Below are 27,816 nucleotides of genomic sequence, written 5' to 3'. Positions count from 1 at the left end.
CTCTGCGGAGAAGCAGACAAGGAGCCGCGGGGCCGGGGCTCGGTGCAGACGCCGTGAGCTGCGGGAGAAAGAGGTTGGAGCAGAGGATCGGACATGTCCACCCTTGGCTGGTGGCGCCGCTGAGCGCCCGTGGTCGTGTGGGGGCACTAGAGCTTGCACAGGCTGTTCAGCGGTCGAGCTGTCAGCCCGGGGCAGGGCGGTGCCTGGAGGTCCGGTGAGGTGAGTCCGGCTGCTCCGGCCCGCACCGCCGCGTCTGGATGGTGCGCCGGGACGGGTGCCGCAGAGCCGGGACCCTGGTCCGTGGGCGAGAGCTGCCGCGCTTGCCGCAGCCGCACCGTGTTGCGCGGCCAGCTGGAGTCGGGTCGGGGCTCCCGTGCCACCTGTCCTGGGCGTAGCGGGTACAGGGACGGCTGATCATCCTGGGCAGGGGGTGGGACGGCCACGGGCTCCGGGCTCCGCAGTCCGCTGGGGTGGGTGCCGGAGCAGTGGCGGCGGTCCCTGACGAGCATAGGGAGTCACGGGGTGCCCCCCGTCTTCCTCAGCTCGGCCTGGGGGCTGCAAGGGCCACCCCCGTCCCCCGGGGTCCTAGACTAGCCAGGTCCCCTCCGGCCAGCCCTGCATCCTTGCCGGTGTCTGGGGCGGGGCTTGCTTGCCGCAGTGGCGGCGGGAGGAGCTATAGGCGGGGCGGAGGGTGGCAGTGCCTGCGGGGTGTGTTCTCAGGGCGGCCCACCCCCCCTGGCGCTGCCTTTGAAGCGGCGGCGGCGATGGGCTGCGAGGGCACTGTTCTGATTGGCTGGGGAGGGGCCGAGGGCTGCCGTGACAGCGGGTCTCAGAAGAGACCGTCCAGTCAGACGCGCCGCCGCGGCGCCATCTTTGATGGGGGCGGCAGAGGCGCGGCCGGGCTGGCCAGCCGCGGGGGCGGGGCCGCGGCCGTGCGGGAGTCTGTGCTGTGATGGAAGGCTGCGGGGGCCCTGTCTCAGCCGTTTTGCTGGTCTCGGGTCGGCCGTGGACACTTGCCGCGGGCGCTTGCCGCAGAGGCTTGCCGCGATGCGTCGCCCCTGACGGGCGTGCGGTCCGGTGACGGGAGGGGGGCTTCTTTTTGACCAGCAGGGGCCACAGTGTTGTCAGTAAGGAGCTGTTGGTCCTGAGCGACGGGGTCACGGGCTGTCACTGTGCCCGCTGCCTCTCCTTGGCTGCTCTGGGGCTGCGGGGCACGGCTCCTTTCTGGACTGCTTTCACCCCGGGATGTTTCTGGCTCCATGTTTTGGTTGGCGCCGTGGGGACTGGGCCGTGGGTGCAGCCTAGCCGCATTTCACAGTTGCCCTGGTGGCGGGGCCGAGGGCGTGGGACCGCGGGCGGTCTGTGGGGACTGAGCGCTGCAGAGTGCGCTGAAGCCCTGCCCGCTGTGACAGTGTGTGTGTTGGCCAACAGGTGGCGCCGAGGCTCACTGCGCAGGGACCACTGTGAGTGACGGCGTCAGGTCGAGGGAGGGGCTGCGGAGCCCTGCCCTCCCCACTGCAGTTTGTTGACAGACAGGCTGAGGCTTATTGTGCAGGCGCTGCCTTAAATAACAGTGAGGCGGGTCCCGGGGCGGGCAGAGGGAGAGGCTGTAGCAGTCTGCCCACTCGAGCGCTGTTTGTTGACTGACAGGTGGCGCCGAGTCTTACTGCGCAGGCGCCATCTTGAATGACAGCGGGGCTGGCAGCAGGGGGCGGGCTGAGGGAGGGGCTGCAGAGCCCTGTCCTCTCCAGCGCTGTTTGTTGACTGACAGGTGGCGCCGAGGCTTACTGCGCAGGCGCCATCTTGAATGACAGCGGGGCTGGCAGCAGGGGGCGGGCTGAGGGAGGGGCTGCAGAGCCCTGTCCTCTCCAGCGCTGTTTGTTGACTGACAGGTGGCGGTGAGGCTTACTGCGCAGGCGCCATCTTGAATGGCAGCGGAGCTGGTCTCAGGGGGCGGGTCGGAGGCGAGGCTGCACAGCTCTGCCCTCTCTAGCACTGTTGACTGACAGGTGGCGCCGAGACTTATTGCGCAGGCGCCATCTTGAATAGCCGCAGGGCTGGGCGCAGGGGCGGGCCGAGGGCGGGGCTGCAGAGCCCTCCCCACTCCAGCGCTGTTTGTTGACTGACAGGTGGCGGCCGAGGCTTACTGCGCAGGCGCCATCTTGAATGACGGTGGTTCTGCAGGGGCAGCCCGGGGGAGGGGCTGCAAGCCCCTACCCACCTAGTGCTCGCGTGGCCGACAGGGGGCGCCGAGGCTTACTGCGCAGGCGCCATCTTGAATGCCTGTGTGGCTGGCTTCAGGGGGCGGGCCGGGGGAGGGGCTGCAGAGCTCTCTGCTCACCTAGAGCTCCGCCGACCGACAGGTGGCGGTGAGGCTTACTGCGCAGGCGCCATCTTGAATGGCAGGGGGTGGGCTTTGCTTGCTGCGCATGCACCGTCCGTGAGTGCCAGCGGGGCTGGATTAGCGGGCCACCGCCTCTGGTGTCCCGGGAGACCGAGCCCGCCCCGCGTCCTCCGCGGTGCAGGCACCAGGTGGCCCGCTGCTTGCCTCTGCACCACGTCTCAGTGGCCGCGCGATGGCGCCATGTTCCCTGGAGGGGATGGGGGCTGTGGGACAGGGTTCAGATGTGCACATCCAGGGGTCACGTGGGAAACAGAACCTTAATAGATTTGGGGGAGGGTGGGTTCCTAAGTGAGAGGGTGGAGGAGGCTGTGCATATGAGATTTGAGGGTGGGAGGCTCTGAGGGTGGTAGGAGGTGACTCGAAGGAAGAAAGCTCGTAGATGGCCTGGAGCATGTGCAGTGGCGGAAGGCTCTGAGGGAGGCGTGGCGTGGGGCCTGGCGGGACGGAGGCGGTGCTGGCAGGTGGGAGGGGCTGAGGGGCGGGGCGGGGCGGCCCCAGCAGGGAGGGTGGTGTGAGGGGGGCGTTGCCAAGTGTGTGGTGGGCGGAACCTAATTATAAATAAAACGCTGACAACTGCTAGCGTTCGTAAAAGCCAGAGGCACAGTCCTGACGGAGCTTCTACAGGCCGTGGATTGAACACATGCTCCGAGTCATGGTGGGACTTGAAACGTGTAGTGTCGTCCACAGGGATCTTGTTGATAACCTCAAACGTTGTGTAAGGTTAAGTAATGATGCCGTTAACTCATAGCAATGCTGATGACTATTATTAAGGTCCCGATATAAGCTAGTCTCTTCATGCTGCATAGGTGTGCAGCACTGTAAACCTTTTGGCATTGCGTCACTGGTCATCGCATGGCAAACTAGAATTTCAGCTCATCTTTCTAAGTGGTGTCTATATCATTGTTCCATAAGGTTTCCATAGAGAGTATCTATAGATGTACTGTTTTCCAAAATTACATTAGTTGATCTGTAATTGCCGTGAACTCTGAGGTTGAGTTCTCTGCTTCATTTTTGTAAAATATGTAGAAAATTAATAATGTGAGAATTAACAGAGATGCTGAAAGTAAGGTACTAAGCACTATAGGAGGCACATAATTAGCAATAAATAGTACTATTTTCTTAGCCATTACTATTTTCTTTCTCCCTCCAGTTTCTATCTGCAATGTGTATACCTTGACTTTAGAAGGGTGGCCAGTGCAACAGAGCTAATAAGTGGGAAACTGGGGTCTTGAATTTATCAGCCCCAAGTCCTGTGTTTTCACTATTTTGCTCTGCTTATTAGAGAAGGTTCTGAGACACACACTTAGAGTCGGTTGCACACCCACTGACATGACCTCACTGGGGGAAGGCTGTGATTACAGCCCACAGTACAGCGTACACCCCAGGGGGTGAGACTGATGAGCTGTCCACCCCGTGGGAGGTCAAGATGAAACTGTGTGGGGTCATTTCCAGCCTGGGGATTCCAGTATTTGGAAAGTAAATTTGAGGTCTCGTGTTTTCTTTTCCTTCCTCAGCTCTGTTCTGCTCTTCTCCGAGGTGATCGGCAGGAGGAAGAGGGACTAGGTCCAAACGCCAGGTGTCTGTCCAGGTGAGCTGAAGTCCCTTCTCACAGTGCCACACCATCCTTGGGGTGAGCATGTGCTTCCTACGCCTGACACTTCCCTGCTGCACACGTGTTCCAGCTGACCATGAGCACCGTTCGTGCCCGCTGAGAACGTGCAGACTCTTCCGGTGGACCGTGTGTTCGCCAGATTCTCCTGGTGTCACACCGTTCTTTGCAGTGTCCAGGCTCTTTTCCCAACTTTGAGCTACTCCTTCAGGCCTCCCCTTTCTTTCTTATTGGGTGATTAAGGAAGCAGGAGAAATTCATTGAGTCTTCTATCAGTCATGACCCTGAGTGGGAAAGGAAGTGATTCCTTGGAGCTCATAGTCTTTTGGGTAATGAAAGCCATTGAAAAAAGTAAGGCTGTGTGCAGAGACGGGCAGGAGAACAGAGCACATACGAGAAGAGAGCGTGCCGCCTGCTGCCCCTGAAACGAAGGCAGTAACTTCTCAATTCCAGCCCCTCTGATAAGGTAGGGAGCAGGAGAGAGGGAGGGAGCCACAGGAGGAGGGGCTCCTGATGGGCACTGGCCAACAGAAAGGAGAGGAAAGCCCCACAGCTGCTGAGCTTACTTCAAATTTAGATTCAGATTTTTTTCTGATTGTGAACTTCAAATAACATTATAAATTGGAATGTATAGTAAAGTGTGTTTTATTAATCATTTCTTTTTTCGGTTTACCTCTCTTTACTAACGGTCTTTATACAAGTTTTGTTTACGTATCGTTTGGCCCACCGTGCGGCAAGTAGGATCTGTTCCCCGACCAGGGGTCAAACCTGTGCCCCCTTCACTGGACGCACAGAGCCTTAACGACGGGACCACCAGGGAAGGCCCCAGTTTGTATGGAAATTTGCTTCTACCTTGGTTTGTACGCACTTACACACATTTAAGTACCTATGTAGCTTTTTTGATTTTAGTAAGACTATGCCCAATTCATTAAGGCTTCAAACTCAGGCCACCAGAGTGAAGCATAAGTGGATGTTAGGCAACATTTGGCTGGGGGGGATGTGATGTGAAAGCTGGGACCTTGTATCCGTCACATTTATGTGGGTGTGTTTCTGTGTGTAGACATGACTTTGTGCAGCTCTTTAGCAATGGCCATAAGAATTTCAGTATAAACACGCCTCCATCTCTAGCTTTGCTTTCTAAAACTGCATTTCATTCCATGTGGGGACATCCTCATCGTCTTCTGTGTGCATATAAATGACTAGGTTTGCAGTAAGAATGCCACATATGCTATATACCGTTTCATACCCTAGCATTTTCATTTAATGCTTTAAACAGCTTTTACATTAGTCATTTCCATCAAGTGCGGATTGACTGGATCCATAGAAAGGAAGACTGTGTGGCCTTCAGGCACAATGACGTCAGTCTATGTATACTGATTGGAGAGATGTCTATCAAAAATTACTGCGTCTAACAATACACGCACAGAGAGCACCCCTGGTGTGACCTCATTTTGTTAGAAACGATGTAATATGTATAGAGATTATAAAAGATTTAGTGTAGGAACAAATGGGGTCGAGGAGTGTGGCTTGCAGTCTCAGGGGGTGTGGCTTGCAGTCTCAGGGGGTGTGGCTTGCAGTCTCAGGGGGTGTGGCTTGCAGTCTCAGGAGGGTGTGGCTTGCAGTCTCAGGGGGTGTGGCTTGCAGTCTCAAGGGGGTGTGGCTCAGCAGTCCTAGTAGTATGTGTCTGCTTCAGAAGGGAGTTTGGTCTGCCCGGAGCTCTCTGTCTTAGATTTCTTAAATCATTCAGGTTTCATAGCAGAAATTCAAAAGCTTTCTACCTCCTGTCTCTGGTTGGTTTATAAGATGTGGGAGTGGGCCTTTTCTTGAAGATGACACCTAAGGCCTTGCCCACAAGCGCGGTCTCAGTCCACAGCCACATGGAGAATGAATTCTCTGACAGTCTTGACGCTTCTGTGTTGATTTGTCCATGTATTTCTTTCTTTAAAATGTCTGCAGGTTCCTGGCATTTTGACTGTTCCTGTGGATAGCTACTTGTTCAGAAGTTCCGGAAGGGACCCTGTTCCCACCAGGTGATTTACATACCCAGGGGTGTCCTCCTCTTGAGAGGCGGGGCCGTGGCCGTCTAGGGGAGCATGTTCTCTGAATCGGAGGCCACGGAGGGATCAGGGCTTGCTGCCCTGTCCCCCGCGGGCTCTGAGGGCCCTGCTCTGGTCAGGCAGTCCCTCTTAGCCAGGCTCCGGATCAGCTCACAGCGGCTCTCCAGAGCTGAGGGGCTTGCCCAGCAGGCTGTCACCTGGTGCCCTGTCTGCTGTGGAGGAGAGGAGGGCAGGGCAGGCAGGATGGGCGTGGCGGAGGCAAGGGTCTGCCCGGCTGGCGGGCAGGACGCTGCAGAGAGAGTGGGGGTGTGTGCATGGGGCAGAGCGGAGCACACCGCAGAGAGGCGCTCTGGCCCTGGGCAGGAAGGCTGCTGTGAGACGGAATAATTGAAACCCCTTTTGTTTTCTCTTCAGACATTAAAAACAATTTTTTTTTAACTTACTGGTTTTCCTTTTAAAACAAAAAAGAATTTTTGCTGCATGTGGTTTTGTCCTTCTCTGGAAGTAAAGTCAGAAGTACAAAACTGTCAGGTAAGTTCCTGCACCCCGACCTGGACTTCTTTGCTGTGCCGCCTGCTTTCTGCTCCAGCGTGGCCCACCACTGAGGACAGGGCGGGCCGGAGGGCTCGTGGGCCGCTGAGCGGCTCAGGTGGAGGGGTGCGAGGAGCCTTAGCTGATGCCACCAGAGCGAGAGGAGGACGGGGAGCCAGCTCTTACACACAGCCGAGAAGCTCTCTTAGCAGGGTGAGGGCAGACCCTAGACTAGAGACGCAGCGACAGGAGGGTGAAGGGAGTAGCGTGCTGGTTTCTCTGGAGGCCCCTGGATCTCGGGCGAGGCTGGCCAGAGCAGGAGGAGGTGCGGGGCGCACAGAAGCCTGCTGGTTGCTTGGGCATGTCGTCACCACGGATATGAGTGCTTGATGTGGGGTTCCCGCGGACTCAGCGACGCCCCGTCCCCCCTTCTGCCGGCTCGCTGAGCTGGGTGCCAGCACCCGAGCTCCACGAAACACCGTCAGGGCTGATGTCGACCCCTGACCTTCCCAGTGAGGGAAGCATCTGTCTCTGATCCCTTCACAGTGGGGCCCAGGCCAGTTAGCTCAGATATTTAAGACTAAATTCGAGAGGTGCCTGGAGCACCAGTAGACTGACCTCGGTTCAGGCACCAGAGGCAGGGGTGCAAGCAGGAGCCCAGGGCTGCCCTCAGGGTGCATGCTGGGGGGAAGGCATGCCTGCTGCCTGCAGACGCAGACGCGGGGCAGCCCCCCGGCTGTTGCGGTGGGGGCGTGGCTAGTGTGCAGAGGCGCTGAGCTGCTGGTTTCAGGGGCCGTTAGCTTGGTCAGCACGTGTTGCACATGCGGAGCACAGGTGCAGAGAAGTTGCCCAGAGCACCCGAAGCCCAGGACCCGCGCTGTCACGTGTGTATGCGGCTTTCCCGCACTGTACACTGAGGCCGTGAAGGCCCGGCCGCGGAAGGGACGCGGGCCCGTGGCCCCTGGTCTGCTGAAGAGGGGCGGACTGCAGGCCGCGGGCTCCGAGGCCTAGGGTCCCAGAGGCAGTCAGGAGCAGAGCACGGTCCTTCCGTGGCCGGCGTGCTGCTTGCGGCTCCTCGCGTGTGTCTGTGTCGGGGGTGTGGTGCGGCGCCCCTCTGGGCCTGTCCTCCCGCCGGGCGGTCCTCAACCCCTGGGACATGTGTGTCTCCTTACGATCCGCAGGTCCCTGAGCACTGACTGCCCCCGCTGCCGCGTCTGCCCTGTTGGCGCATGTTGGGTTCCTCCAGTGAAACTTTTCCTTAGAGACATGCTGCCTCCCAAGTCCTTGTCCGCCACCAAACCCAAGAAGTCTTGGGCCCTAAACCTGTATGAGCTAGACAGTGACTTGTCTGAGCCGGACTCCGTCCCAGGAGAAGGCGCCACTGACTCTGAGTTCTTTCATCAGAGGTTTCGGAACTTCCTCTACGTGGATTTCATTGGGCCTCGGAAGACCCTTCTCAAACTCCGAAACCTCTGCCTCGATTGGTTGCAGCCGGAGACTCGCACCAAGGAGGAGATCATCGAGATCTTGGTCCTGGAGCAGTACCTGGCCATCCTTCCGGAAAGGATCAAGCCCTGGGTGTGCGCACAAAAGCCGGAGACCTGTGAGAAGCTCGTTACTCTGCTGGAGCAATACGAGGAGATGTACGAGCCGGAAGGTGAGCCGAGGGGGAGGCGGCGGGACCGTGCTGGGGGCCGGGGCGGGCGGTGGGGGGGCGGTGTAGGTGGCAGCCGCGGCCTTTCTGCCCGCAAGGAGCCGGAGCCCTCCCCGCCCCAGCTCTGATGGTCTAACCGGGCCGGGGGCGGTGGAGAGGGACGTAGCGGGTGCCCTCGGGGTCTAAGCTAACGGACAAGCGTGGCTGAGCCCCTGAGCCGTGTCTGGTGTCCCCTCAGACGACAACAGCAGCGACACTCACAGCGAAGGCGGCATGAGCCGGAGGGCCGCGGAGTCCCCACCGCCGCGCCCTGCCCTCCCCTGCTGCAGTGAGTAGCCACCCGCCGCCGCTGGGTCTGCGTGCAACCCTTCTCTGGGGCCCTGCTGCTGCTGCTGCTCGGGAACCTGAGGCGGGGGATTCCGGGATGGCGGAATGAGACGTTTTCATCAAAGCAGACACATGCGTGGAGTGAAATACAACTTTTTACTGTTCAGTGATGAGGGAAAACATTTAAAATTTTGAAGCTATTTGGAATTTGCCACAGGTTGTTTCAGGCTGTGCCCAGGGCCTCCGGGGGGCAAAGTTCATCACCACTTTGCCTGCACAGCTGTCATTTGTTCAAGGTTCTCCAGAGAACTTTCTGGAGCAGCAGTGCTCCGGGGACGGTGCTTTGTCTATCTGTAGTCAGGTGGGGGCACATTAAGACGGGCTGGGGTTGGCCAGGCTGTGGGGGGTTGGCAGATGGCCCTTCTGAAGGCGGAGACCTCAGGAGCCGGGACACCAGGAGAGCCTGAAGCGGGAACGGGCCCCTCGAGGGCGGCGGCTTGACCAAGGCCAGGCCAGCCTGCGCGAGGCCGCGGAAGCGGGCCCAGGCCCCGGAAGCAGTTCCAGGCCGCAGTGTCCGGGGCATCTGCCCCTCAGTGTGGGACCCAGCTCCCAGGGGAGAGCAGACATAGCGTTCAGGTGTGGAGGGGCGTGCAGAGCACACGGTCAACTCTGCGTGTCTGTGTCCGCAGGTGACCGGGACCGGGACCGGGACTGGGACCAGGACTGGGAGCGAGACCGGGAGCGAGGCCGGGCACGGGAGCGGGAGCGCCGCCGCGGCCGAAGCCGGGACATGGAGTCACGGGACCGCTGGCCGTCCGTCCGGAGCCCCAGGAGCAGTACGTGTCCCCGCAACCCCCCCACTCGCCTGCCTGCCAACCGCGCCACGTTTGTTCATGCTGCCTCTCCCTTCCCAGGGTTTCACCAGCGCGATCTTGCACTTCCTCTGGCGGAGAGAGCCAAGGAAAGAGAACACAGACGCAGGGACTCCCTGCTGGATTTGGATGCCAGATCCGAGGTGCGCCCAGGTTTCCTCTCGTTCTGGGAGGGCCGTCTTCACTCCGTGTTGGAGGTGCCTTTCTTTCTCGGGAGGCTGAGTTGTCTGCCACCTGGAAGCCCACCAGGGTTGGGGAGAGAGCCCAGGGGTGGCCAGTGGCCGCAGTGACTGCTGCCTGTTTTCTGGCTCGCCAACGAGGTCAGCACTCGTGTCCCCTGGGGGTCACCTGCCCCATGCACAGAGTGGAGGGAGAGGGCACTCAGGTCCTGGAGCCGAGAAGAGCTGAGTCTGCAGCCTGGCTCTGCCACCTGCCAGCCCGCTAGCTGCACCAAGCCTCAGTTTCCTCATCTGTGAAATGGGTGTGATAATAGCCTCACCAGGGCTGTTGTGAGGGATGCATGAGCCACACACAGATGCACAGTGTGCGGCCTGGCACGCGGCGGGCACGCTGTCACTTGGAGTCCCTGTGCACTAAGGACAGGGGCACAGGCAAGGAGGGGCTCCAGAAAGAGGGTTGCACGTGAGGTGGCAGCGTGGAGGAGGGCGCCTGTGCAGCCATGTGAGAAGGCAGCATCTGAGAGACTCAGGCGCAGCTCAGGGCTGCCTACTCGTTGGGTCAGCTCAAGTCAGAGCAGCGTTCCCCGTCCTGGGAACAGTGTAGTCCAGAACGTAATGCACGTTTATGTCACTCAGATTCGACCAACAGGAAGGTGTCAAAAGTGCCCCTTTCCTTTTGCCATTGCCTGTTGAGGTCCGTTAGCACCAGGGGTGGTGCCCTGTGGCACCCTCGGCCCCCCGAATTCTTGACCTCGTCTGCTCTCTGCCAGCCCCAAGCTAGGAGCTCCGGTTTCCTCCTGTCCCACCACAGACACACCTGTGCTCCCCACCCCTGTGGCTTCTCCTGCACTGTGATACCCTGGGGAGGCCTTAGGAGGGGGTGCTGTCAGCCCTGAGTGCCGCGCAGCGCCTGCTTCGGGGAGCTGCCCACCGTGGAGGACAGCTGTGAGAGATGCCCCAGAAAGGGGGCATCTAGCTCTCGGCGGTCAGCACCGGCAGTCCAGCGGTGCCTCCTGCTTCGGCAGCTTCCCGTCCTGGACTCCACAGCCCTGGCCTGGCAGGGGGTTCACTTCTGAAGCTCTGCTTCAGTTTGCCAGGGGTTTTGTTTCTAATTGCTGAACAGTGGCAGTTGTATAAAGGAGGTTTTCTTTCTCTTAAACCCCAATGCCTGTGCCTGTTTATTTTTCTCAGTAGGAGCTGCACCTAATTGTGCCCACTTCGTTTTTGTTTTCTCTGCTACGCTTCCACATGGCTGTCCTGTTGTATAGTTCCCAGAACTATAGCAAATTTAATATCAAAGTATCTTTACATAATAGTTCAGTAGTGACAACAACTTATGTTTTATTTACATAATTTTTTTTTTTTTACTCTTTGGCCGGGCCACATGCGTGTGGGGTCTCCGTTCCCTGACCAGGGACTGAACCCACGTGCGCTGCAGTGGAAGCCCAGGGTCTTAACTGCTGGCCCGCCGGGGGAGTCCCACCCAGTCTTCCTCCACACTTAGCCCCACGTGCCACAGACCACGTGGCGGGACATGCACACATAGTGTTAGCTCCTCGGTGCTTCGCCCCAGGCCAGCAGCCCAGGCGACAGGGCCCCCACAGCCTGGGCGGGGCAGGTGGACACCCTCCTCTCCATTTCACAGATGAGGACGCTGAGGTTTGGGAGGCCTTCCGTTCCCAGCTTGCTCGGTCGTGAAGGTGCTTGAGCGCCTCTGACCCTGGAGTTCCTCTGGCTGCGCCGCTGGGGGCCCCTCAGGCTCCGTGCCCTACCTGGGGCCTCAGCAGCGCTGCAGCCCCGCCCACACCTGCGGGTCTTGCTCACGCCCCCCCAGCCCACCCTGAGCCGTCCCCGCCACGCCCGCTTAGCGCCGACTCTCTGCACCCCGCTTTGTTGTTTACTGTTCTCTGATTGTTTCTCTCCAACCAAATGATAAGCTGCATGAGGGCAAGGAATATGTGCCCTCCGTCTTTGGGAGCTTCCTCAGAGTGTAGCGCCAAGGTAGGTACGACGTAGGTCCCTAGTAGAGCCTGACCAGATCACTCGGAACCCCCGGCGCTGTGAGCACTTGCCGCACACTGTGTGCGTGTGTGTGTGTGTGGCTCCCGCGCCGCTGGCGCGGCCCTGGCCGCGGTCGCCCGGGCAGACCCCACTGAGGGCACATCTGCGGTTGCAGGAGGCGGTGTTGTACCAGGACATGGTGGCCCTCACCGAGGATCGCAAGCCCCAGAACCCGATTCAGGACAACATGGAGAACTACCGGAAGCTGCTCTCACTGGGTGAGTGCTCGAAGCGGTCAGAACGGCTGCTGGCGGAGCGGGAGCGGGAGGAGAAGGGGAGCGGTCCTGTGACCTACTCTGGCGGGGCCACGCCCACATGGCTCTCACCCCAGAGTGCCGCCCTGCGACTCTAGTCTGCTCTGAGGCAGGTCCGGGGTCCTGGGTGGCTTCCCCGGTGGACACGTGGTCAGGTCTGAGGTGGCAGTGACCCCGCGAGGGGCCGCACGGGCAGTGACAGGTGGGGAAATGGGCGGAGCCTGAGAGCCAGCAAGGACGCCCTGGGTTTAGGGGCGCTCAAGGCCTCTGCACAAGCTTGTCAGCAGAGTCCGGAAAATTAACCAAGACAGGCTGGGCAAGGGGCCAAGGAATGGACAGTGAGGAGAGGAGAGTGAGACACAGGCCTCCAGGGCACGCTCAGCACCTGAGAGCGAGCCCGTCATCCACGGTGACACGGTCTCATGCTGTGTTCTTCCTGCGGACAGGAGTCCAGCTTGCTGAGGATGACGGCAACTCACACATGACCCAGGGCCACTCGGCAAGGTCAAAGAGAAGCGCCTACCCGAGCACCAGCAGAGGTGAGCTCGAGGCCCTGCTGCAGGAGCGGGCGCTGGGCGCGTGCACAGACATGCCATGGGGGGGTGTGCACAGACACGGTGGTGTACACACACTGCCATGCATTGGGGGTGTGCACAGACACGGCGGTGTACACACTGCCATGCGTTGGGGGGTGTGCACAGACACGGTGGTGTACACACACTGCCATGCGTGGGGGTGTGCACAGACACGGCGGTGTACACACACTGCCATGCGTTGGGGGGTGTGCACAGACACGGTGGTGTACACACTGCCATGCGTTGGGGGGTGTGCACAGACATGGCAGCATGCACTGACGGGGTGGCATGTGCACACACGCAGCAGCACACAGTCACACAGGGCATGCACATGGATAGGTGGTGGCGTGCAGTGACACTCGGGGGCACGCGGTCGGCGCACAGGGTACAGGCGTTCATCCCAGGGCCCCAGGGAGTGCTCACACGGGGCTTCTTCCAGGTCTGAAGGCGCCCGAGACCAAGAAGTCAGCCCACCGGCGGGGCATCTGTGAGGCCGAATCCTCTCACGGAGTTATCATGGAGAAGTTCATCAAGGATGTGGCCCGCAGTTCCAGGTCCGGGCGGGTGCGGGAGCCAAGTGAGCGGCCGCACCGGCTCTCCCGGAGGGCAGGCGGCGACTGGAAGGAAGCATCGTTCAGCAGGAGGGAGGCGGGAGCCTCAGAGAGGGGCCCAGAGGGGGGCGCCTTTGGGGGAGGAGGCTTCAGCTGTAGCTCAGACCCGGTTTCCAAAAAGCGGGCTCTGGAGAGAAAAAGGCGCTACCACTTCGATGTGGAGGGGCAGGGCCCAGTGCACGATCCCAGGGGCGGAGCAAGGAAACGGCCCTTCGAGTCTGGAGGCGAGGCCCGCAGGGGCGCCAAGGCAGCGGGCGCCAGCAGCCTGAGCGCTCCGCCCGTGGCCCTGTCTCAGCCGCTGGACGTGGCGGCCATGCCCTACGTGTGCGACGAGTGCGGGAGGTCCTTCGCGGTCATCTCTGAGTTCGTGGAGCACCAGATCGTGCACACCCGGGAGAGCCTGTACGAGTACGGGGAGTCCTTCATCCACGGTGCCGCCGTCAGCGAGGCCCAGGGCAGGCCCGCGGGCGCCAGGCGCCCTGAGGGTGCGCAGGCCGCTGGCAACGGTGCCGGCCCGGCCGAGCATCAGCGGGGCCAGGCCCGAGAGCCCGTCGGAGGCAGTGGGGACGAGGAGCAGGACGAGCCCTTCCTGCCCAGCCCCACCTTCAGTGAGCTTCAGAAGATGTACGGCAAGGACAAGTTCTACGAGTGCAAGGTGTGCAAGGAGACCTTCCTGCACAGCTCGGCCCTGGTCGAGCACCAGAAGATCCACAACCATGAGGACCGGGAGAAGGAGCGCAGCACGGGCGCGGTGAGGCGCACCCCCATGCTGGGCGAGCTGCAGCGGGCCTGCGGGAAGGAGAAGCGCTACGAGTGCAAGGTCTGCGGCGAGACCTTCCACCACAGCGCAGCCCTGCGGGAGCACCAGAAGACCCACGGCCGGGGGAGCCCGGCCGACAGCCGGGCCCGCGCCTTCGAGGAGGCCTTCGCTCCTGGCCCGTCCCTGAAGAGGCGCCAGAAAACCTACTCCAGAGAGAAGCTCTACGACTTCAGAGAGGGCGGGGATGCCTTTGGGCGGAGCTCAGACTTCATGGAGCACCAGAAAATTCATTCTCGGAAGAGCTACTTCGACAGCCGGGGGTATGAGAAGCCGCTGCTCCACAGCATGCCTATGCCCAGCTCTCAGAAGAGTCACACAATCACCAGGCCGCCCGAGGACGAGGACGAAGAGAAGGCATTCACTGCCAGTAGCAACCCTGAAGACGGCCAGGAGGCCCGGGCCTACGAGAGGAGCACCTACGAGAGGGCCATCTTCCACAGCCTGGCCGCCTTCCGGCCTCCCCGCAGCCTCAGGGAGGATGGAGAGCCCTCCACATACTTCTCAGGCCTTCGTGACCCGCCGCAGAAGCCCCCAGCCTGGGAGAGCCCTTACGCCGGAGGCAGGCACAGCTTCTTCAGGAGCTCAGTCTTCTATCGCGCATCGCGCCCTGCCCCTCTGGACCACCTTGCTGGGGAAGGCCCCAGCGGGTGGAAGAGAGACGGCGAAGCCTCCAGCCCCAGCTCAGATGGCCACCAGCACCAGAAGGCGCGTGCCAAGAAGAAGAACATTGAGCGCAAGAATTATGACGCCTCCATGATCCCCACCCTGCGTTTTGGTGAGCCTCAAACGTTTCGCCCGAGAGAGAGATTTTACGAATGTCCAGAGTGTGGAGAGTTCTTTGTCCGTAGCTCCGAGCTGGCTGAGCACCAGAAGATCCACAACAGGAAGAAACTCTCCGGAAGTAAGAGCTACCTGCGGTCTGCCCTTCGCAGCCTGTCCTCCACTGACCCTCAGACCAGCTACCAGAGCCAGTCAGTGCAGATAGGTTATGCCCAGGAAGCAGCTCAGACCAGCTATGCTGAACTAGCAGCTCAGACCAGCTATGCTGAACTAGCAGCTCAGACCAGTTATGCTGAAGAACCAGCTCAGACCAGTTACACTGAGGCACCAGCTGAGGGTAGTTATACTGAGGAACCAGCTCAGACCAGTTACACTGAGGCACCAGCTGAGGGTAGTTATACTGAGGAACCAGCTCAGACCAGTTGTATTGAGGAACCAGCTCAGACCAGTTGTATTGAACCAGCTCAGACCAGTTATACTGATCCAGCAGCTGAGACCAGTTTCTCCGAAGAACCAGCTCAGACCAATTATACTGAGGCACCAGCTGAGACTAGTTATACTGAGGAACCAGTTCAGACCAGTTGTATTGAGGAACCAGCTCAGACCAGTTATACTGACCCAGCAGCTGAGACCAGTTACACTAAAGAACCAGCTCAGACCAATTACACCGAGGGACCAGCTGAGGCCAGTTGTATTGAAGAACCATCTCAGACCAATTACACCGAGGGACCAGCTGAGGCCAGTTGTATTGAAGAACCGTCTCAGACCAACTACACTGAGGGACCAGCTGAGGCCAGTTGTATTGAAGAACCAGCTCAGACCAGTTGTATTCAAGAACCAGCTCAGACCAGTTGTATTCAAGAACCAGCTCAGACCAGTTGTACTCAAGAACCAGCTCAGACCAGTTGTATTCAAGAACCAGCTCAGACCAGTTGTACTCAAGAACCAGCTCAGACCAATTACACTGACCCAGCAGCTGATACCAGTCACACCGAAGAACCAGCTCAGACCAATTACACCGAGGAATCCGCTGAGGCCAGTTATACCGAGGAACCAGCTCAGACCAGCTGTATTGAAGAAGCAACTCAGACCCGTTACAGTGACCCAGCAGCTGATACCAGTTACACCGAAGAACCAGCTCAGACCAATTATACCAAGGAACCAGCTGAGGCCAGCTATACTGAGGCACCAGCTCAGACCAGTTGTATTGAGGAACCAGCTCAGACCAATTACACCGAGGAATCAGCTGAGGCCAGTTACACTGAGGAACCAGCTCAGACCGGTTGTATTGAGAAACCGGCTCAGACCAGTTACACTGACCCAGCGGCTGAGACCAGTTACACCAAAGAACCGGCTCAGACCAATTACACCGAGGATTCAGCTGAAGCCAGTGATACTGAGGAACCAGCTCAGACCAGTTGTATTGAGGAACCAGCTCAGACCAGTTACACTGACCCAGCAGCTGAGACCAGTTACACCGAAGAACCAGCTGAGACCAGTTACACCGAAGAACCAGCTGAGGCCAGTAACACCGAAGAACCAGCTGAGGCCAGTTACACCGAAGAACCAGCTGAGGCCAGTTACACCGAAGAACCAGCTCAGGCCAGTTACACCGAAGAACCAGCTCAGGCCAGTTATACTGAGGAACCAGCTCAGACCAGTTGTAGTGAGGAACCAGCTCAGACCAGTTATGCTGAGGAACCAGCTCAGACCAGTTGTAGTGAGGAACCAGCTCAGACCAGTTATGCCGAGGAACCAGCTGAGGCCAGTTATGCCGAGAAACCAGCTCAGACCAGGTACGACGAGGAACCATCTCAGACCAGCTATTCTGAGGAACCAGCTCAGACCAGTTATGCCAAGGAACCAGCTCAGACCAGTTACGCCGAGAAACCAGCTCAGACCAGGTACGATGAGGAACCATCTCAGACCAGCTATTCTGAGGAACCAGCTCAGACCAGTTATGCCGAGGAACCAGCTCAGACCAGTTACGCCGAGGAACCAGCTCAGACCAGGTACGCCGAGAAACCAGCTCAGACCAGGTACGATGAGGAACCATCTCAGACCAGCTATTCTGAGGAACCAGCTCAGACCAGTTATGCCGAGGAACCAGCTCAGACCAGTTATGCCGAGGAATCAGCTCAGATCAGATATTTGGAGGAACCAGCTCAGACCAGATATGCCGAAGAACCAGATCAGACCAGTTATGCCGAGGAACCAGATCAGACCAGTTATGCCGAGGAACCAGATCAGACCAGTTATTCTGAGGAACCAGATCAGACCAGTTATGCCGAGGAACCAGATCAGACCAGTTATGCCGAGGAACCAGATCAGACCAGTTATGCCGAGGAACCAGCTCAGATCAGTTATTCTGAGGAACCAGCTCAGACCAGTTATGCTGAGGAACCAGCTCAGACCAGTTATTCTGAGGAACCAGCTCAGATCACTTATGCTGAGGAACCAGCTCAGACCAGTTATTCTGAGGAACCAGCTCAGACCACTTATGCCGAGGAACCAGCTCAGACCAGTTATTCTGAGGAACCAGCTCAGACCACTTATGCCGAGGAACCGGCTCAGACCAGATATGCCGAGGAACCCCCAGCTGAGACTAGTTATGCAGAGCTAGTAGCTCAGATTAGTTATGCTGAACTAGCAGCTCCGACTAGTTATGCTGAACTAGCAGCTGAGACCGGTTACTTTGAACCACCAACTCAGACTAGTTATACTGAACCAGCTGAGACCAATTATGCTGAACCAGCAGCTCAGGTCAGTTTTGATGAACCACCAGCTGAGGCTAGTTACGCTGATCTAGCAGCTGAGATCAGTTATGCTGAACTAGCAGCTGAGACAAGCTATGCTGACCTAGCAGCTCACATCAGCTATGATGAACCACCAGCTGAGACTAGTTATGCTGAGCTAGCAGCTCAGATTAGTTATTCTGAACCAGCAGTTCAGACTAGTTATGCTGAGCTAGCAGCTGAGACCAGTTACTCTGAACCACTAGCTCAGACCAGCTATGCTGAGCTAACAAGTGAGACCAGTTACTGCGAGCAGCCAGTCCTCAATGAATGTAAGGAGTGTGGGGAATGCTTTGCCACCGTTGAAGACCTTGGCAGACATCAGAAAATCTATGCCCGGGAGAAGTTCCATGATGGGAAGCTGTTTGGAGAGCCCGTGATGCAGGACCTGGGCCTGGATGGGTCTCCGGAGGAAGAGCTGGAGGAGCAGGAGGAGCCCGAGGAGCCCGAAGACTCCATCTATGGCTGCAAGGACTGTGGGCTGGGCTTCGCGGACCGCGCAGACCTCCGGGACCACCAGAAGGTGCACGGCCGCCGGTGCCTGGTGGACAGCCGCGAGTACACGCACCCCGCGGTGCACATGCCGCCTGTCAGCGAGTACCAGAAGGGCTGCCTCGGAGAGCAGCTCTACGAGTGCCCGGCCTGCGGGGAGTCCTTCGTGCACAGCTCGTTCCTCTTCGAGCACCAGAAGGTCCACGAGCAGGACCAGTTCTACGGCCACAGGCGGTACGAGCCCTTCACGCAGCCCCTGATTGCCAGCCCGCGGAGGCCGCAGGCCCCACCAAAGAGCGCCCCCGCCGGGATGGGCCCTCAGTGCCAGGTGTGCGGGCAGGAGTTCATCCACGCCTCGGGCCTCAGCGAGCACGCCCGAGGCCACGCCGGCGAGGGCCTGCCTGATCAGGGCCAGGGGGGCACGGGCGCGGCGGGGCCCGGCCCGGCGCCCACGGAGCCGCAGCAAGACCCGGGCGAGGAGCCGCGCTACGAGTGTGAGACCTGCGGCGAGTCCTTCCCCAGCCAGGCCGACCTCCAGGAGCACATGCGCGTGCACGAGAAGGGCGAGCCCTACGACTACGGGGCCGCCTTCGTGCACACGTCCTTCCTCGCGGAGCCGCCCAAGAGGGACTGGCCCTTCTACGAGTGCAAGGACTGCGGCAAGTCCTTCATCCACAGCACCATCCTCACCAAGCACCAGAAGCTGCACCTGCAGGAGGGGGGCGCGGCCGCCGCGGCCCAGGAGGCAGAGGCCCACGTCCTCGTCCCCCGGGAAGTCCTGCGCCTCCGCGGCTCCAACGTGGAGGCGGCCGAGCCTGAGGTGGAGGCGGCCGAGCCCGAGGTGGAGGCGGCCGAGCCCGAGGTGGAGGCGGCCGAGCCCCTCGGGGAGGCCGAGGGCCCGGAGTGGGAGGCCGCGGAGCCGAGCGGCGAGGCGGAGCAGCCCCACGCCGAGGCCGAGCAGCCCGACATGGATGCCGACGAGCCGGACGGCGCGGGCATCGAGGACCCGGAGGAGCGCGCCGAAGAACCCGAGGGCGACGACGACGACGACGAGCCGGACGGCGCGGGCATCGAGGACCCCGAGGAGGAGGGCGAGGAGCAGGAGATCCAGGTGGAGGAGCCGTACTACGACTGCGGCGAGTGCGGCGAGACCTTCCCCTCGGGCGCCGCCTACGCCGAGCACCTGACGGCGCACGCCAGCCTCGTCATCCTGGAGCCCGCCGGCCTCTACGGCGAGGGCGCCGGCAACCCCGAGGGCGGCCAGCCCGACGCCGAGCTCTTCAAGTGCGACGTGTGCGGGCAGCTCTTCAGCGACCTCCTGTCCCTGGCCAGGCACCAGAACAGCCACACCGGCTGAGGCCCAGGGCCCCCCCTGGGACCCAACCCTCCTCACCCACACTCACCGGACCCACCGCGACCGCCCGGACTGCACCCACCCGACCTGGACTTCAGACACCCGGACACAGCCCCACGCCAGCTGAGGCTCGGCGGGCCGGGGCCTCCACTGGGACCGGGGCCTCCACTGGGACCCGGCCCCCCTCACCCACGCACAACCTGACCCACCGGCCTGGATTCAGACGCTCGGCCCCAAGGTGCAGACGCCTGCAGCTCCCGTGTCCAGCACAGCAGGTACTGCGGGACAGCAGGGCACTCGGCCACTCTCCGCCGGGGCCTTCGCGGCTGCAGAGAGCGCCCGTCTGTGGCAGCCCGGGACCTCGGCGCACTGCCTCCCGAGATGTACACAGCACAGCCCAGCACAGTGAACTGGACCGAGTGTGACAGACACTGGTCGTTTACCTGCAGACACACCTCACCTGGTACTCTGGTTTTGCTTTTTTCTTTTTTTTGGAGGAGGAAGAGAGCAACAAATTACAATATATTTGTAAGCATCTTAGAGCTTTAGAAAGATTTATTGTGCGCTGTTTGAACCTTATCCATATCTTTTTGACTGACTGTGTGGTTCCTTACTCTACATAACCCCCTCACGGTGTAGGCGTGAAAGTCAGAGCGTCTTGCCCGCTTCGCTGTGTGAAGGGAAGTCCTCTCTGCTCCCTTTTCAGCGCCTCGTCTACACCGACACTTCTGAAACCTCGTGCTGTGTAAGCCTTTACTGTATGTGGATTGGCCTTTTGTAACCTCGTTGGTTGGTTGCCACCTTGTAACTTTGCAGTGGGTCTCATGCAAAAAACACTACAAGTTTTTATTATTTTTCTAACCCACCTTGATGTCTCTTCGATAGTGAATTTTACAAAAGCCGAAGCTTTTCCCTGTGAGTCTTACATCCTTGCCTTTAAAGAGTGGGTTGTAACCATCACTAGATCACGTGTGCCTAATGAAGGTTGAGAACCACAGGGGGAGAGGGGGCTCTCCTGTTGTAAATAAGGTTGAGGGCCTACGGCTTCATTACTTCCCTTTGCGCGCTTCCTGCCTTAAGTGACAAGCAGCAACGTGGCTTGGCCCCTCCGTGCCGCCACATGGCAAGTTTGCACCCTGGGTGCCCAGGAGCTAGTATCCTTAGAGCTTTCCAGCCTGAGACTTAATCCTCCTCTCCACCTGTCTGACCCTCAACCAACCCCATGTCTAACTTGCATTTAAAAAAAAAATAGAAAAAAGCTTTCTTTACAGCCAACTCGAGCTCGACACGGACTCAGGTTCCCCGGCAGCCTTAATTTGCTTCGTTGCCATCTGTCCTTCTGTCCCCCTCTCAGGTCGAGCCTTCCTGACAAGCACCCCCGCCGCCCTCAGAGCGGCTCCCGTCCCCGCGCTGCCGGCCCGAGCTGACCTTGCCGCTCTAGGGTCTCCTGCGTCCTGCCCTGTGCCCTCCCTTAGCTTCCCCGCCCCTTCTTCACATAAGGACTATTAAGAAATTTCTTGGCTTTGAGTTGGCTGGCAAAAAAATTTTAAAATTTTTTTTAAAACTTAAAAAAAAAAAGAGGATCTTGTAGATGCAGTGAGCAGAAGCTAAGAGCAGATTGTTTGGGAGAGCAGAGTGAGAAGACCTGCTCGAGAGCCGCGTCTGGACCCCCCCCCCCCTCCTAGGTCCCTGCCACAAGGGCTGGGGAAAGTGTGTCAGAGCTGGAGGGAACGCCAAAGTCAGGGAGAGCCAAAGACGGGGGTCCTGACGCCTCACCAGACCTGCAAGGGCAGGGTCAGATGGAAGGAACATCGGAAGCAGTGACTGGAAGGCCCCGATGGGGGAGGGTGAATGAATGAGCAGGGTGTCCTGGCAGTTAGGAGAAGGGGCCGCTTGGTGGCCTGGTGTCAAGGAGGGCAGCTGCATCGCGAGACCCGGCGTTGGAACGGGCGCCCCGGAGCCCCAAGGGGCTGCGAGCTGGGAGACAGCCTGCAGGGCGTGGGGGTGAACCCGGCGTTCATCCTGTCAGTGGCACCAACTGGTAGAGAGTTTTCAGAGAGCCACCTGCCCGGTGTCCGTGCCAACCGTCCTCTGGTCAGTGAGCGATCAGGGACAGCTGATGAATGCCAAAAATAGGAGCAAGGTGGAGGGAATGAGTCCGTGGACTCTGAATGCAGCTGTCTAGAAATGATAATCATGGAGAGCTATGTAGTGACGTGGAGATATATTTACGGAATACCAAGTGGAGAAAGCAGGACACAGAATTATATTTATACTACAATTATAGCTGTTTAAAAATGTATGCTTATAGTCAAAAGCTGTGGTGGTGGTGCTGTTGTAGGCTTATAGTTGAGCATTATTTTCTTAAATTCCTTGAATGTTCTTTATGATAGTGTTAATCAAAAGTTTATAATCACATTTCCATTGTGAACATAATTTGAGCTCATTATTCAGGCATTCAGAGAATACAGAAAAGTGGAGGGGGAAGAAAAATCCATATACCCACCATCCAAAGATGACAGACATACTCCCCGCTATATTGTGTGTTCTTTCTGTGCACAGGCTTAGAACTCTGCCCCAAACGTGTACTCAGATTAAGCGTTCCCTTTGTGGAATTAGGGTTAAACACTTCCATCTCAATGTTTTCAGATGGCTCTTAAAATAGTTTCCTGATAACCAAGTTTATTATGCTTGCTTCAATTAGCAAGCATAATACGCACCCAGAGGAATAATTGGAAAATACGAAATAAATTAGAAAAGAAGAAAAAAGTCACCCATATTCCCAACACCCAACAAGTACTGTTAACACCTTGATCCGTTTCCCCCATCTCGTATCGGTGCACAAGCTTGTGATTTATGGTCGTGGTGAATATGTGTGCATAGAGTCCAAAATGAAAAAGAAATTACAGGAAATAATTAAAAGTAGTGTTGTCATTGTGGGATTATGGTTAATCATCTTGTCTCAAATTTCTTGAATGATCTTTGGTGTTTTGCGTATTAAATCTTATGTATGTTTTTCCATTAAAACTCTTTAATACATACTCATGGCATACTTTGGGGGAGATTTAGTAACGCAAAAGAAATTCACGCGTATTCCCGACACCCAACAATCATTGCTGTTAAACCTTGATCTGTGCACAGTCAGGACCGGGGTGTCTGTGGTGAGAATGCAGAGGGTCGAAGAGAAGCAGCGTGGAAAGCAGGGAAGACACGGTGGTGTGGTCTTTGCCGGCGTGACGGCTGTGGGTCGCGCCTTCCTGGAAGGCCTGTCTGGTTGTGTTGCGGTCGCCGCAGTGTCCGGCACTTGCGGAAGTGTGGGAGAGAGGCGTGCCCCAGCCGCCGCCACCCGAAGACCCGGGTAACATCTGGACGCGCTTTCTTCGTCCTGTCTCTGTGCACAGGTTTTTGGTTTGTTAGTATGGTTGTGGTCGTACTATCTGTAATCGTGTCACCAATAAAAATAAAGTTGAAAATAAGATAGCTCTCAGCCTCTTCTTTTGTCCATTTGAAGCGTTTGGGGTGTTTAAAAAATCCGAACACTTAGTGTCCCCTTGGGCCCTACAAATCTCATCCCTTTTAAAATTATTGTGAATTTCAACAGCTCGCTTCTAAGGGATCTCTCAGTACTACACAAAGCCACATTTGTAACTGCACTAGTCAAATTAAAAGATCCATCTCAATAGTGTTTTTAAACTTGACATTAAGCGTTAGATAAGTTCCGCTTACTTTGAGTCTGCATTTAAAATTTTAATCTCATCTAAATACAATACTCCCTCAAACACAAAAAAGAATGATCCCCGTAACAGTTAAAAAAAAAAATGTTAATACTGAGATTTGGAACCTTTGTATTCAGTCATGTCTGACTGTGACCCCAGGGTCTGTAGCCCACCGGGCTCCTGTGTCCATGGAGTTCTTCAGGCAAGAATACTGGGGTGGGTTGCCATTTCCTCCTCCAGGGGATCTTCCCAGCCCGTCTCCTGCATTGTAGGCAGATTCTTTACTATCTGGGCCACCAGAAGACCTATTACATAAAGTGTGCGTCCCTAACTCCCCTGAAGCTGAATGGTTCTGCTTAGAGGTGCCTGACCAGCTCTCGAGTCACAGCTTCAGTAATCCTTCCAGGGGCGTCCGAGATCGTCAGGGCAAGGGGTCAGTTCTCTTTTAAGGCTGACTTCCTGCTGAGTTCGTCACTAGCGGATGACTTGTAGGAAGGGAAAAGGTGAGGGTCGCTGGGGCTTGCCTGGACAGCGCTTGCCCTCTCAGACAGCTCCCCGGTGCCCCCGCCACACACTTATTCCCCGAGCCAGACCCCTCCCTGGCCTCAGCTGAATATGCTCCTGGGTCCCCGGGGTCCCGTCAGACTCAGACCAGGGGCTGCTTACACCAGGAGACTGGGCACCCAGCCCCTGGGGCTCCTGGGGGCACTGCCACCCGTGGGCTCCCTAAGAACGCCTCTCCCACGAGCTGACTGTCACCGGCGCAGTAGCCCCAAGTCCTTGTCCCCTCCCTGGGAGCTGCCAAGTCTGCAGAGAAGGATCAAGCCCCGGGGCCCTCCCCCGTCCCGAGGTCAGCGCTGACCACGCATCCGTGTCCCCCGTTCATTCTCTAAGCACGCCATCCCAGCAGGCTTCTGCTCTCTCGCTCTACTTGGCCAAAGTTGGTCATTTGTAGCCCCAGAGAGCCCTAACGGAGACAGAGAGTGGGCCGGACGTAATAAACCCTGAGGGAAACCGGGATACTCTGAAAAACTCAGGATCAGGCCCCGGGATGGGGACGCGGACTGTGAAGACTGAGGCTCGAGGCAGCCAGATCCTGACGTCGGTCCTCGGGATCCTCTGCGTGGGGGGCGGGGCGGGCGGGATAGGGGAGGGCTTGACAGCAGCTGCCACAAACCCGGGACTGCGAGGCATGTCCAGGTGAAAGCCACAGGTGGGTTTCTCTTAATGCACAAACCAGGACACTGCGGGTCTGTCTCGGACTGTGCTCAGCCACGCCCATAGCCCTGCCCTGTTTCCAGCGACAAAAGCTGAGGCAGCCCCGGGAGAAGTGGAATCCTGGCCATCAGAAAGGTGGTGTCTGGGAGACTTGGGAACACCGGGACCCCTCTGAAGCTCCAAGCCCTCGAAAACCCTCCTCACCCACCACCTCCCTCTCACACGACGGGAAGCAGGGGCCGCTGCCTTTGGGAGCGGCAGCTGTCGGTCGAAATGCCCTCTGATGTCCTTTGGGATGGGCTGAACCCCCGTATTGCAAAGGAGGAAGCATACGCTGACTCAGAGAACAAGCTTATGGGCGCAGAGGGAAAAGATGGAGGGGGATGGTTAGGGAGCTTGGGATGGACGTGCACGCACGGCTAGATTCAAAATGCAGAACCAGCAGGGACCTATCAGAGCACAGGGAACTCTGCTCAGGGCTAAGCGGCAGCCTGGATGGGAGGGGAGCGTGCGGGAGAATGGCTGCATGTGTATATATGTGGCTGAGTCCCTTTGCTGTTCCCCTAAAACTATCACAGCTACACCCCAACACAAAATAAGTTTAAAACAAGAAGAAGTATGGCTGGTGTAGTCAGATCCTGGAATGGGCGCAGGGGAGTTCTGACAGCTTCAAAGGGGTGGCGGCCCCTCAAAGGACCCACTGCAGCGAGAGACTCCGGAACCACAACTAGAGGGCTGCCCCGCTCTCCGCAGCTAGAGAACGCCTGAGCTGCAGCAAAAACCCCGTGCAGCCAAAGAGTGAATTAACTGAAAATACACCAGTAGTCTGGTGTTCACTCTTAATATTAAAAAGCTTTCTCTACTTAAGGTTTACAATATCATGTTTTGATTCCGTAAACATTGTGTAATAATTAGCGCAATCAAAATAAGTAACATATCCAGCACCTCACATGGTTATCTTTTTGAGGGGGCAAGAAGAGAGATCCACTCTTCTGGCAAATTTCAAGTATATAATAAAGTAGTATTAACTAAAGTCGCCAAGCTGTACATTAGAACTCTAGAACTTATTCATCCAGCATAACTACAGCTTTATACCTTTTGGGCAACACCCCTTCATTTACCACACTTCCCAGACACTGGCAGTGACTATTCTAAGAGCTCGACTTTCTTAAATTCCACATGTAAGTGAGATCATGCAGTATTTATCCCACATTGTTTTCCATAGTAGCTCTATCAACTTGTATTTCCTCCAAAAGTATGCCAGTTCTCTTTTCTCCACATCCTTAAATTAGTTATCTTTTGTCTTTTTTTATAATAGCCATCCTAACAGGGAGGCGGTGCTATCTCTCGTGTGTGTTTTTGGCCACGAGGCAGATGGGATCTTAGCTTCCCAACCAGGGCTCGAACCTGTGCCCCCTGCACAGGAAGCTCAGAGTCTTTAACCACCAGACTGCCAGGAAAGGCCCTCTTATTGTTTTGATTTGCATTTCCCTCAAATACAGACTTAAATTGAAAAGAGCAGGGAAAACCACTAGACCATTCAGGTATGACTAAATCAAATCCCTTATGATTATACAGTGGAAGTGAGAAATAGATTCAAGGGATTAGATCTGATAGATACAGTGCCTGAAGAACTATGATGGAGGTTTGTGACATTGTACAGGAGACAGGGATCAAGACCATCCCCAAGAAAAAGAAATGCAAAAAAGCAAAATGGCTGTCTGAGGAGGTCTTACAAATAGCTGTGAAAAGAGAAGCGAAAAGCAAAGGAGAAAATGAAACATATACCCATTTGAATGCAGAGTTCCAAAGAACAGCAAGGAGAGATAAGAAAGCCTTCCTCAGTGATCAGTGCAAAGAAATAGAGGAAAACAACAGAATGGGAAAGACTAGAGATCTCTTCAAGAAAACTAGAGATACCAAGGGAACATTTCATGCAAAGATGGGCTCGATAAAGGACGGAAATGGTATGGACCTAGCAGAAGCAGAAGATATTAAGAAGAGGTGGCAAGAATACACAGAACTGTACAAAAAAGATCTTCACGACCCAGATAATCACGATGGTGTGATCACTCACCTAGAGCCAGATATCCTGGAATGAGAAGTCAAGTGGGCCTTAGGAAGCATCACTATGAACAAAGCTAGTGGAGGTGATGGAATGCCAGTTGAGCTATTTCAAATCCTAAAAGATGATGCTGTGAAAGTGCTACACTCCATATGCCAATAAATTTGGAAAACTCAGCAATGGCCACAGGACTGGAAAAGGTCACTTTTCATTCCAATCCCAAAGAAAGGCAGTGCCAAAGAATGCTCAAACTACCACACAATTGCACTCATCTCACATGCTAATAAAGTAATGCTCAAAATTCTCCAAGCTAGGCTTCAACAGTACATGAATTGTGAACTTCCAGATGTTCAGGCTGGATTTAGAAAAGGCAGAGGAACCAGAGATCAAATTGCCAACATCTGCTGGATCATGGAAAAAGCAAGAGAGTTCCAGAAAAACATCTATTTCTGCTTTATTGACTATGCCAAAGCCTTTGACTGTGTGGATCACAATAAACTGTGGGAAATTCTTCAAAAGATGGGAATACCAGACCACCTGACCTGCCTCTTAAGAAACCTATATGCAGGTCAGGAAGCAACAGTTAGAGCTGGACATGGAACAACAGACTGGTTCCAAATAGGAAAAGGAGTACGTCAAGGCTGTATATTGTCACCCTGCTTATTTAACTTCTATGCAGAGTACATCATGAGAAACGCTGGGCTGGAAGAAACACAAGCTGGAATCAAGATTGCCGGGAGAAATATCAATCACCTCAGATATGCAGATGACACCACCCTTATGGCAGAAAGTGAAGAGGAACTAAAGAGCCTCTTGATGAAAGTGAAAGAGGAGAGTGAAAAAGCTGGCTTAAAGCTCAACATTCGGAAAACTAAGATCATGGCATCTGGTCCCATCACTTCATGGCAAATAGATGGGCAAACAGTGGAAACAGTGGCTGACTTTATTTTGAGGGGCTCCAAAATCACCGCAGATGGTGACTGCAGCCATGAAATTAAAAGATGCTTACTCCTTGGAAGGAAAGTTATGATCAACCTAGACAACATATTAAAAAGCAGAGACATTACTTTGTCAACAAAGGTCCATCTAATCAAGGTTATGGTTTTTCCAGTAGTCATGTATGGATGTGAGAGTTGGACTATAAAGAAAGCTGAGTGCCAAAGAATTGATGCTTTTGAACTATGGTGCTGGAGAAGACTCTTGAGAGTCTCTTGGACTGCAAGGAGATCCAACCAGTCCATCCTAAAGGAGATCAGTCCTGGGTGTTCATTGGAAGGATTGATGTTGAAGCTGAAACTCCAACACTTTGGCCACCTGATGGGAAGAGCTGACTCATTGGAAAAGACCCTGATGCTGGGAAATATTGAGGGCAGGAGGAGAAGGGGACGACAGAGGATAAGATGGTTGGATGGCATCACCAACTCGATGGACATGGGTTTGGG

General features: G+C 56.5%; 1 protein-coding gene across 4 annotated transcripts; it reads left to right on the top strand.

Annotated features, from left to right (window-relative positions):
* The first annotated feature begins 6 nt into the window (after positions 1-6).
* Positions 7-22,851, top strand: PEG3 (paternally expressed 3). 4 transcript variants are annotated; one of them, XM_070289276.1, is made up of 10 exons: positions 7-219; positions 3,919-3,992; positions 5,970-6,043; positions 8,093-8,258; positions 8,494-8,583; positions 9,272-9,418; positions 9,497-9,597; positions 11,810-11,912; positions 12,395-12,487; positions 12,963-22,851. In XM_070289276.1, exons 4-10 carry the CDS (start codon positions 8,243-8,245, stop codon positions 19,376-19,378), a joined length of 6,966 nt encoding a protein of 2,321 aa, XP_070145377.1. In that variant the 5' UTR covers positions 7-219; positions 3,919-3,992; positions 5,970-6,043; positions 8,093-8,242; the 3' UTR covers positions 19,379-22,851. The 4 variants fall into 4 exon arrangements, with proteins under 4 accessions (XP_070145377.1, XP_070145378.1, XP_069405607.1 ...); XM_070289277.1 differs by lacking the exons at positions 7-219; positions 3,919-3,992 and having other exon boundaries at positions 5,949-6,043; positions 7,783-8,258; XM_069549506.2 differs by lacking the exons at positions 7-219; positions 3,919-3,992; positions 5,970-6,043 and having other exon boundaries at positions 7,616-8,258.
* The last annotated feature ends 4,965 nt before the right edge of the window (positions 22,852-27,816 follow it).

Source organism: Ovis canadensis, chromosome 14 (assembly GCF_042477335.2).
Source record: "Ovis canadensis isolate MfBH-ARS-UI-01 breed Bighorn chromosome 14, ARS-UI_OviCan_v2, whole genome shotgun sequence".
NCBI classification, from domain to species: domain Eukaryota; kingdom Metazoa; phylum Chordata; class Mammalia; order Artiodactyla; family Bovidae; genus Ovis; species Ovis canadensis.
Note: the sequence above shows the minus strand (reverse complement) of the source record. Positions and strands in the feature narration are given on the sequence as shown.